This window comes from Anolis sagrei, chromosome 2, assembly GCF_037176765.1.
Source record: "Anolis sagrei isolate rAnoSag1 chromosome 2, rAnoSag1.mat, whole genome shotgun sequence".
Classification (NCBI taxonomy): domain Eukaryota; kingdom Metazoa; phylum Chordata; class Lepidosauria; order Squamata; family Dactyloidae; genus Anolis; species Anolis sagrei.
Genome location: NC_090022.1, coordinates 145,340,002 through 145,352,100, shown reverse-complemented (window position 1 = coordinate 145,352,100; position 12,099 = coordinate 145,340,002). Strand labels below are relative to the sequence as shown.

The window sequence follows — 12,099 nt, the reverse complement described above, 5'->3', positions numbered from 1 at the left end:
TTTTTGTAGGTTTTTCCGGGCTATATGGCCATGTTCTGGAGGCAATTTTTCTCCTGATGTTTCGCCTGCATCTATGGCAAGCATCCTCAGAGGTAATGAGATCTGTTGGAGTCTGAGAGGAGACATGATGGCTATGTATAAATATGTGAGGAGAGCATAGGGAGCAAGATTGTTTTCTGCTGCCTTGGAGACTAGGATGTGGAACAATGGCTTCAATCTACAGGAAAGGAGGCTCTACCTGAACATGAGGAAGAACTTCCTGGCTGTGAGAGCTGTTCAGCAGTGGAACTCTCTGCCTTGAAGTGTTGTGGAGGCTCCTTCTTTGGAGGCTTTTAAACAGAGGCTGGAAGACCATCTGTTGGGAGTTCTTTGAATGCAATTTTCCTGCTTCTTGGCAGGGGGTTGGACTGAATGGCCCACAAAGTCTCTTCTAACTCTATGATTCAATGATTCTATATGCATATTATTTATTTAGGCTAACAGGTTTGTGTGCGCGCGTGCATCTTTCTATCTACCTATCTATCTATGTATATTTGAAAAGTGGAAGCACTTATTGTAGTGGTCAGAGTGTTAAAGCCATGATTTGGGAACTGGAAGAAAGATGGAATGTCATTACTGCTAATGCCAATGCTGCTAATGCTACCAACAACAACATTGCCTTTTACACCTATCTACTCCTCCTTCTTTCTTTCCCTCTACTAATTGCATGTCTTCTGAATGCCTTGTCATTCCTTTGATTTGTGTACATAAATTGTGAGATTCACCGAGTACAGACAGTGTATACACAGCATGTTCTGAACATATGCAGATAAACACTTTATTGATCTGGAAAGTATGAAACAATTTGTAAGCAGCAGTTCTAGCATCTTTCAAATCTTTTCCTTATCTGTTTTCACAATGTACTGTGTGAGTGGCCACTAATAGCCATGATTAGTAATTGGGAGCTGACAGTCTCTTTTGCATGCCCATCACCCACAGAAGTGGTGAGTTTGTTCTTCAGCAGTGACCAACCACTCACCAAACTTTTGTGTTACTTGATCTCAGCTGAGATACAATGCTGTCAGTGTTTTTGCTTTCAAACTGATTTTTAAAAGAACTGCTAAGGGTCCCACCATTTTATTTTGACAACAATACAGTATGATTCCCTTATCATACGGGGAGAGAAGTTCCTTTTGGCAGACAGCAGGTTTAATAGGTACATTGAAACTGGCGGGATGGAGTTTAGGAAGGGATACAATTAGCCCTGTTGAGGACTCCCTTATCAATGCATTCAATATTCAGGTTTCATTTATCCACACTTCAAAAAATATTCTCCCCACCCCCCCCCCCCACCCCAACCCCAACGTGGTTGTGGACTTCTCTGGGTCCTACAATGCAGTTCTATGGTATACTTCCCTTCAAGTATAGTCAAAATTTAGGGTTCACATGGTTTCAGGTATTCACAAAGTGTATGTGTCTTGGAAAATATACTATACGGATATGTATGTGGTGGGGAGTAGGCTATATTGTGAAGTAGACAGCTTGGGTCAAGAGTCACCCAGTGAGTTTAATGGGTGAAAAGGAGTTTAAATCGTGTTCACTCTGACCTTAGTTCAACATAACTTCACTACTTCGAGAGAACCATCCAGATATTGTTAGAGGCAACTTCTATTAGCTCTATTCAGAATACCCAGCAGCAGTGGGCAGTGAATTCTAATCTAGCATCAGAGAATGACAGATTCACCAGCCCTTCACCATACTATACCAACATATTAAATGAACACATGGTGATGATGATGATGATGATCCTTGATGATAATAGTTATAATCCAGCAAAGTATAGTTGTGATTAAGCAGAATTATCATTTGTGCTTTTGCAGTTAAAGCAAGCATGAAAAGACACTTTAAAGAGAAATGAACCTACTCACATTTTGAAACCATCCATAACAGAGTAGTGGTCCCCAGACTACCATCTTACTACTGCTTGGTTAATGGCTTTGAGCCCAATCGATCCTCAAGGCAAATTGGATAATGTTGCAATCTCAGTGATAAGGCTCTTCCCTGCAACTCCTATTAGCAGGTAGGAAAAACAAACTTCCATCCTGGAGTCAAGAGCATCTTCAGGAGGTCTTTAAATTTACCACAGGCAATAAGGAGGTTCTGATTCTGAGTCCCCTATGGTTGCTATTTAAACTACTAAAAGGTTCATTAATTCAGATCTTGAATGAACAAGAATGAATCCAGTGAAATGCTGGAGCCATCATTAACAAAGCCATTGATACAGAGGTTTCTCCAATATGGACTTATTATAAAATTTGAATTGTCATTTAATTTCCAGGAGTTTGTTTACTGCCCCACCACAGGCCTCCTCTGAGTCCACACTGCCATATATCCCAGTTCAAAGCAGATAATGTGGGATTTTATTAAGCTGTGTGGAAGAGGCCTAACTTTCCTGAGTTCTGCTGGATAGTTGTACAGTAATTCATTCCTTACTCAGATCCAAGGCCATCTTTGAGGCACTTCTTCCTTTTTCTCTTGCAGACAGTAATTTTGTCCTGGGCAATGCCCAAGTGCGGGGAGCTTTTCCTGTGGTTTACTGTTCCGATGGCTTCTGTGAACTGACCGGCTTCTCCCGGGCGGAGGTCATGCAGCGCTGCTGTGCCTGCAGCTTCCTCTATGGGCCTGACACCAGCGAACTGGTGCGCACACAGATCCGCAAAGCCCTCGATGAGCACAAGGAGTTCAAAGCCGAGCTCATTCTCTACAGGAAAAGTGGTGAGTTTTCTTTCCCACCAGATGGATGATCCAGGCAAAATTCCATTATTCTCTGGGAAGATGAACGGGGGGGGGGGGGGGGGGGGGGGAGGGGGGGGCAGAGCTTAGGAAGGTATCCCTATTATTTTGTCTGACACATTCAGAATACCCAACCAGGAAGCGTTTCAGGAAACTGTAGTTCAAGAAAAGGAATTTAGCCAAGTTCTGGATGAGTTAGAAACCCTGAGTCCCAATACACTTTCTCAAAATGGTGGGGTTACTGGGTCAAAGCCTGGCTGGACAAAGTGGTAAAAAAAAAATCATGCCAGACAGACCTAAACCTCAACTTAAGCATGTAGGCCAGGGGTCCTTAAACTAAGGCCTGATGGCTAGATATGATCCTCCAAGGTCATTTACCCGGCCCTCGCTCAGGGTCAACCTAAGTCTGAAATGACTTGAAAGCACACAACAACAACAACAATTCCAACTCATCAGAAAAAAGCAGCTCCACCCTTCCCACTGAAAGTTTATATTTGTTAAAATGTTCTTCATTTTAATTATTGTATTTTTAAAGTGTTTTTTGCACTACAAATAAGATACGTGCAGTGTGCATAGGAATTCATTCATTTTTTTTTTCAAATTATAATCTGGCCCTCCAACTGTTTGAGGGCCTCTGACATGGCCCTCTGTTTAAAAAGTTTGAGGACCCCTGATGTAGGCAACAGGGCACCTTTCACAGCTATGTAGCAGAAGACCTGTCTCTTCATCTGATATTTCCAGGTAAAATAAGGGCCAGGGCAGCTTACCTTTAATTGTTCTGTGTCGAGCAGCACACACTATAATTCCTTCTTCCTCACAACCATTAAAGGTACAGGAGTCCTATTTGTTTTTCACCTAACAACCCTGCTTCATTTTCCCTGTCCCTTTCTACACATGTAGAAAATCCAAGATCACTATCTGCTAATCATTCCATCTGGGGTGCCAAGGGAGGTTGTTTAAAGAATGTAGGAAAGATGTCTTATATCAGGTTGGATTTTGACCCAACTAGTGTGGAACTGGTAAATCACTAAACTAAGGAATTATTTCTCCCAATCCCTTTTCTGGTTGAATGTGCCAGAGATTGAACTTGCGTCTCTCTGCATGCAAAGCAGGTGCCACTCCACATAAGCCAGGGCTCCTTCCCAGCCTAAGGTTTTTGTTTTTGTTTTTTGTTTTGTTTTTGCTGGCCTAGGCTTGGAGTGTAGGGATGCAAAGCTGGCACTCTTGAGGTTTAACTATTTGCCAGAAATAGCTGTGTAGCAACTTATGGAATGGGTGTGTGGGCACAGCCGAACCCGGAAGATGCTCTCCTATTCAAAGTATGGGATCCATGCAGGTTTCAATATTTTTCTCCCAAGGGCAATGTATTTCACATGCACCCCTTAACGAAGGATTATTCTTGTGGCTCTTTTCTCTCTCACCTTCCTTTGTCTGGAGGTGTGAGCAGAAGAGAGAACCAGGCCCCCTCTACCACCCCAGACACACATTGGATATCATAATTCATTTCACACGTTTCCTTGTTTCTTTAGGTGCCCCTTTCTGGTGCCTGCTGGATGTAGTGCCTATCAAAAATGAAAAAGGAGATGTGGCCCTTTTTCTGGTCTCCCACAAGGATATCACTGAGACCAAGAGCAGAGCATTGGCAGAAAACTGGAAAGAAGGAGGTGAGGTCAGAGGAAGGCTCGTGGAGGATTGAATTGTTTTGCGGACTTAGTGGACCCAAGAGGCATCAGAAAAATCAAAAAACTACTGTATATACTCATGCATAAGTCGGCCTTATGTGTAAATCAAGGGCAGATTTTGGGGGCAGAATTATGGGTTTTGATAAGACTTATGCGTAAGTGGAGGGTCATTCCACGGAGAGGGAAAAATGCTGATGCCACCTCAGAGGGCCAACTTCCCGTGGCTACTGATACCATTTTCCCATCAAGATATTTAAAAGGTCAGAAGTGGTGCCACGGCAGAGAGAATAGAGAAGGTCGGTGCTTCTTTTACTCAGGATGGACTACGCTCTTGCCCTTCACCACTCTTCTCAGAGAAGGAGATGCTTCCCTTTTTTGAAGGCTGCTCTTCAGACTGAAATTCATAACACTATGTGAAACTGCATTACACGGTCAGTATAGACCAGTGATTCCCAACCTTTGGTCCTCCAAGTGTTTTAAACTTCAGCTCCCACAATTCCTAACAGCTGGTAAGCTGGATGGGATTTCTGGGAGTTAGTCCAAAACAACAGGAGGACCAAAGGTTGGGAACCACTAATAGACTCATCTAATGCAGTTTAACTGTATTGAGATAGTAATGGGACAATATTTTTACTGCTGACTGGATAAAATATATTGCCATTTTAAATTCACATATCTCAAAGTAAGAAGCATGGCTTCCTTTAATACATGCAAAAGGATGTGTAATGAAGACAGGCAAAGCAGAAGAGAGATATATAATGTTTCAAATGGTTACACTATATAACAAAATTTGAAAAAAAACCTCTGTTCCTGGTTTGAAATGATTATTTCCTGTTTAATTGTGTGGTACTTACTTTGAAAGTACCATAGTTATTATACTTTAGAAACTTAAATTTTGTGGCTGCCACAAACTGTGTCGAATTGGTTGAGACTCTACGACAGGGGTCCTCAAACTAAGGCCCGAGGGCCAGATAAGACCCTCCAAGGTCCTTTACCCGGCTCTCACTCAGGGTCAAGCTAAGTCTGAAATTACTTGAAAGCACACAAGAACAACAATCCTATCTCCTCAGCCAAAACTGGGTCCACTGAAATAATAATAAGTTTATATTTGTTAAATTTGTTCTTTATTTTAATTATTGTATTGTTTTAAAGTATTTTTGTGCATTGTGCATAGGAATTTATTCATCCTTTTTTCAAATTATAATATGACCCTCCAACAGTTTGAGGGACTGCGATCTGGCCCTCTGTTTAAAAAGTTTGAGGACCCCTGTTCTACAAGATATCTATTGAAAAACTATAGCAAAATGTGCTGCAGGATGTCCTGCAAAAACAAAGTTTGTGCAGTTTAATCCACTTTTAACAAAAGATTGCCCCAGGCACTGCCAGGCCATCAAATGCTAATCAAGGTGGTCAGTTGAAACATTCACACCTAGCTCCATCAGACAAGAGTCCTTTGTCCCACCCTGGTCATTCCACAGATATATAAACCCATTTTCCTAGTTCCAACAGACCTCATTACCTTTGAGGATGCTTGCCATAGATGCAGGCAAAACGTCAGGAGAGAATGCCTCTAGTCTAGAACATGGCCATATAGCCTGAAAAAACCTACAACAACCCAACTTTTTCTATGTTTTTATGGTAGAACTAATGAGGAAATGAGATTTATAACCCAGGAGCAAACATTATGTTACATAGTGTTATGAATTTCAGCCAGGAAGATACCGCAGTAATGAAGCTCACAGCTTATTTTTCCTTGGCAAGACTCTTCTGCTTTGAACAGCTGCATAGGAGGCAGGTGAAGTTTGCTCCATCACTGCCACCTTTCCAGGTGTGGGGGAAATGACACATTTTGAATTTCTTCAAATCACAGAGTGATGATAGGCATAGGGATCTTGCCAGAAACAGAAGTGGCAAGCATCATGTGAAGCATATCACAGCATCACTTGTCAAACTCTGTGTGAATTTTCTTGGAAAAGATGGACGTGCACTAAGGAGCTGTCATGGATTTCTTAAATCTCTTTTGAAAATATGTAAATGATCTGAACATTTTCAGTGGCCCCATATCCCCTTCTCACTTGAATTTCTAGTATACAGTTTACTTTTAATCAGAACTAGGAAGTGTGGAGATTTTCTTACTACTAATCCCAGAATCCCACAGCGTGTGACCTTTGATGCCTCCGCAAGCCAACTTATCGACCCAGAGAAGCCACGCTATACATTCTGAATACATTAAAAACCATTGTATATTTTTTTGCATATTTTTGTTGCTTTTGTGCTGCAAAGAAGAAAAAGAAATGATGCAGAGACCTGGATGAACCAAAGGCCAACTTGGGGTTTGCTTTCCCTGCACTTTCAAGTATTTCTTCTCAAGACCACATGAGACATGATGTTAATGGTGTGATTTGTGGTGCATATTTTATAATAAGAACAATAATAATGTAATAACTTTATTCTTATACCCAGCCACCATCTCCTTGAAGGGACAACATACACAAGTGACAGAAAGGCCTACAGACAAAAAAGCAAAACAATCCATTAAAACAAAAATACCACTAAAATAAGAGCATCATAAAATACAACAATATTTTATGGGACTGCAGCAGCACTTGAACTGGGAGAGGAATTTGTTTGGTTCACATTTTAATAGTAAAGGTAAAGGTTTTCCCTGACATGAAGTCCAGTCGTGTCCAACTCTGAGGGTTGGTGCTCGTCTTCATTTCTAAGCCAAAGAGTCGGCATTGTCCATAGACACCTCCAAGGTTATGTGCTGGTATGACTGCATGGAGCACCATGACATTTTAATATGTACTTACTTATTTTCTACTTTTTGATCCAAAATATGTAATGAAACATAGCTAAACATAAATATCTACACTCACCTGATTTTTCAATACAGTTCTCCAATCCAAAAATAAAAAACATAGGGAGGCATGCTATGATGAAGCTGAAAGGACTTCAGTTACGGGACCCTTTTGTGTTGTTCAGATATGGGACACAGAATGCTGCATCATACTGTATCAGACCCTTGTTCCACTTGGACCAGTAATTACAACAGTCTCCAGAGATCTTTCCCTGCCCTACTTGGATTGAACTTGTAATCCTCTGAGTGCCAGGCATGGGCTCTATTATTAAACTATACTCAAAACCCTACTTTGGCACTTAGACCCCATTAACTTTGGCAGTGCATATTTGCTTTACCTTCTTGGACACAACACTATGGGTGGAGGCATAGTCTTCTTTCTCCTGCATGTGGTGATGTGTATGTAAAAGGCTGTGTTTATATTGTATTCCCTTGAGTAACGATGCCACACTCAGGATAGAAAAGCAGCCAATTAGTTCTGCTAGCTGGAAGAGCGGCTCAGCTAGATGAAAAACACTGACAACCCTTTGTGGTTTACATGATGAATAGTGTTCCCTGTACACTGCCATTGCTAATGGGCAAAGAGCGGGTTTTGGTGCCAGCAAGGAAGGAAGACATAACAGGAGGACATGGAGCAAGGCATACTAATGCACAGTGTTTGGCACTGGAAAGAAACTTTGCATGGTTTCAAAAATAGTAATAAATAAATATCTGGATCAAGCTGAGCAAGAGCTCTCTCCCATAGAGGTGTTTCAATGACTATAAGACTAACAGAGTATCTAGATCAGTGTTTCTCAACCTGGGGGTTAGGACCCCTGGGGGGGGGGTCACGAGGGGGTGTCAGAGGGGTCTCCGAAGACCATCAGAATATACAATATTTTCTGTTGGTCATGGGGGTTCTGTGTGGGAAGTTTGGCCTAATTCTATCAGTGGTGGGGTTCAGAATGCTCTTTGATTGTAGGTGAACTATAAATCCCAGCAACTACAACTTCCAAATGTCAAGATCTATTTTCCCCAAACTCCACCAGAGTCCACATTTGGACATATTGAGTGTTCATGCCAAGTTTGGTCCAGATTGATCATTGTTTGAGTCCACAGTGCTCTCTAGATTTAGGTGAACTACAACTCCCAAACTCAAGGCCAATGTCCACCAAGCCGTTCTAGCATTTTCTGTTGGTCATGGGATTTCTGTGTGGCCAGGTCTGATTCAATTCCATCGTTGGTGGAGTTCAGAAAGCTCTTTGATTGTAGGCGAACTATAAATCCCAGCAACTACAGCTCCCAAATGACAACATCAATCTCCTCCAACCCCACCAGTATTCAAATTTGGGCGTATCGGGTATTTGTGCCAAATTTGATCCAGTGAATGAAAATCCATCCTGCATATCAGATATTTACATTATGATTCATAAGAGTAGCGAAATTACAGTTATGAAGTAGCAACAAAAATAATGTTATGGTTGGGGGTCACGACAACCTGAAGAACTGTATTATGAGGTTGTGACATTAGGTAGGTTGAGAACCACTGATCTAGATTATCTTTGCAAAACATAGAAAGAAACCTCCAATAATTACTCTTAAATAGTCTGTGATTCTCATTCATTGATAAATGATCACAAAGTGAAGAAAGATCATTTCAAATGCTTCAGTTGTGGAAATGAAATTCAAACTATTCTCACTGAAATTTAAGCATTATGTACAGGAGATTCACCCGAGGCAAAAATCTAGGTAAAGACTTATATTTAACCTAAAAATGCAGGGTTCCAAGTTTCTTGGTACTGTCCATCCACAAATGTCATTGTTATCATTTCCATAAGAATGCAGGTAAACATCCCTTGGGCTAACTTGCCAAATTGCACCCAACTTCTCCTTGTGTTAGGTGGACGGCGACGCTACAGTCGCGGTGGAGCCAAAGGCTTCAATGCCAACCGTCGTCGAAGCCGGGCTGTGCTGTATCATCTGTCAGGGCACCTCCAGAAGCAGGGCAAAGGGAAACGCAAGCTGCACAAGGTACGTGGGGACGCTCCAGAGAAGGGATGAGGGGGGCGAAACTCCCCATGGTTTAATTAGTCTTGGGCAGGATCCTTTACTGTGGTGGTTGACAAGTATGTATTCATTCATTTACAAAATAAATAGTAAAAATTAGATGTTGTCATCCAATTTTCAAGTTGATATGTATAATTATAATATAAAATGATATGATATTGAAATATGATACTCTGCTGCTCTGATCGTAGTGGTGGTATATGGTGGCCCTATGACTAAATACCCTAATGGGCCAGATTTCATCTGGAAGTTGAGCAGTGTGGGCCCTAGTCATTACTTGAATGGGAGACTACTAGGTGTTGTAGAATGCATTTCAGAGGAAGGAATGGCCAAAACCACCTCTGAGTATTCCTTGCCTAAGAAAATATTATGCAATCAATGGGATCACAATAAGTCAACAAGCAACTTGAAGGTACATAATGCTCTTTGAAAAGTGGTTACAGTTACGAATATATTATTTTGCCCAGATCCAAATAAGGAGAACAATAATGGAAACAAGGCCTTTGTACATATGTCTCATTGATGGGATTGGGAAGCATACCAAAATATGAATGCCACCCATCTGTGTTTCATATATTTAAATAGAGAACACTTTATGTTCAGGTTCACCTCTGGATATTTATGTACCTGATGATACACATAACCATGTGTCAAGGAGGCATCAAGTTTTTGTTCCCTTCTAGGCTGAGGAAATTATATTCTTGACAAATGGGAGAAGGGGCTTGGATGAGGATTTGGGAAGTAGATGGTGCTGTTGATGCTTTCAGGAGGAGATGGCAACACCTTTGCTATAATTTCCAGGTTTTCTGCTCTTAAGTTCCAAGTCAGAGGCCCCATCTATAATCTTAACTTCATTGATATACATTATATAATTTAACTGATCAGATAATGCAGTTTCAAACTGCATTATTTGACAGTGTAGAATGGGACAAGAGTGTTTCATATCAAGGGTGAGTAAAAGGGAGTGGCTGCCTTGTGTGGCTAGTAAGACTCCTTGGAACCTGTAATGGACAAGGTAAATTTATTTATTTTTTATTTATTTGCTTTATTTCTATACCGCGTTTCTCAACCTATATTAGGTGACTCAATGCGGTTTACACAATATTAAATTACCACAACAATAACAATTAAAACACAGCATACACAATAGCAAACACACAAACATTCATACAATGCCTCGATCACAAACAAGATCCAGTCTCATATCCTTATGCCGTTCCTATGTTCAGTTTACCGTCATTCTGTGTACAATTGCGCTGATTAGCCAAACGCTTGCTCAAAAAGCCAGGTTTTGAGCTTCTTCCTAAATGCCAGCAGCGAAGGGGCCTGTCTGATGTCGTTTGGTAGGGCATTCCATAACCGAGGGGCCACCACCGAGAAGGCCCTGTCTCTCGTTCCCGCCAGCCGTGCCTGTGACGCAGGCGGAACCGAGAGCAGGGCCTCCCCGGACGATCTTAATGTCCGTGTCGGTTCATAGGAGGAGATGCGTTCGGAGAGGTAGGTGGGGCCGGAACCGTTTAGGGCTTTGTAGGCTAATGCCAGCACCTTGAATTGTGCCCGGTAGGGAATTGGCAGCCAGTGGAGCTGGCTCAACAGAGGAGTGGTATGCTCCCTGAGAGCTGCTCCTGTTAGCAACCTGGCTGCCGAGCGCTGGACCATCTGGAGCTTCCGGGCAGTCTTCAAGGGCAGCCCCACGTAGAGCGCGTTGCAGTAATCTATATGGGATGTGACCAGAGCGTGGACTACCGTGGCCAAGTCCGACTTCCCGAGGTACGGGCGCAGCTGGCGCACGAGCCGAAGCTGTGCAAATGCTCCCCTGGCCACCGCTGAGACCTGAGGCTCCAGGCTCAGCGATGAATCCAGGGTCACACCCAAGCTGCGAACCTGCGTCTTCAGGGGGAGTGTAACCCCGTCCAACACAGGCTGTAACCCTATGCCCCGTTCGGCCTTTCGACTGACCAGGAGTGCCTCTGTCTTGTCTGGATTCAACTTCAATTTGTTCACCCTCATCCAGTCCGACACAGCAGCCAAGCACCGGTTCAGGACCTGAACAGCCTCCTTAGAAGTAGGTGGAAAGGAGTGACAGAGTTGGACATCATCTGCGTACAGATAACACCGCACCCCGAAACTCCGGATGATCTCTCCCAACGGCTTCATGTAGATGTTAAACAACATGGGGGACAGTATTGAACCCTGCGGGACCCCACAAGACAATGGTTGTGAGGACGAGCAGCTGTCCCCCATCAACACCTTCTGGGTATGACCCTCTAGGAAGGACCTGAGCCACTGTAAAACAGTGCCACCAAGGCCCATTCCCGCGAGGCGTCCCAGAAGGATACCGTGGTCGACGGTATCGAAGGCCGCTGAGAGATCCAGCAGGACCAACAGGGACACACTCCCCCTGTCGAGCTCCCTGCGGAGATCATCCACTAAGGCGACCAGGGCTGTCTCGGTACCATGTCCCGGCCTAAAGCCAGACTGTGCCGGATCCAGATAATCCGTGTCTACCAAGAATACCTGGAGTTGTGAGGCCACCACACGTTCCAGGACTTTGCTCAAAAAGGGAAGATTGGAAACAGGCCGATAGTTGACGAATTGAGTGGGGTCTAGTGATGGTTTTTTCAACAGCGGTTTTATTACAGCTTGTTTTAAGCTGGCTGGAATATTGCCTTCCCGAAGGGAGGCATTAACCACCACCTCCACCCACTCGGCCAATCCCCCTCTGGCCTCCTTTAGAAG

General features: G+C 43.0%; 1 protein-coding gene across 1 annotated transcript in view; it reads left to right on the top strand.

Moving 5' to 3' along the window:
* Window positions 1-12,099, top strand: part of KCNH3 (potassium voltage-gated channel subfamily H member 3) — a 63,273-nt gene that overhangs the window by 35,776 nt on the left and 15,398 nt on the right. The window contains exons 2-4 of the mRNA XM_060763930.2: window positions 2,521-2,754; window positions 4,302-4,436; window positions 9,194-9,324. Coding sequence (XP_060619913.2) covers window positions 2,521-2,754; window positions 4,302-4,436; window positions 9,194-9,324 — 500 coding nt within the window. The remainder of the gene's footprint in view (window positions 1-2,520; window positions 2,755-4,301; window positions 4,437-9,193; window positions 9,325-12,099) is intronic.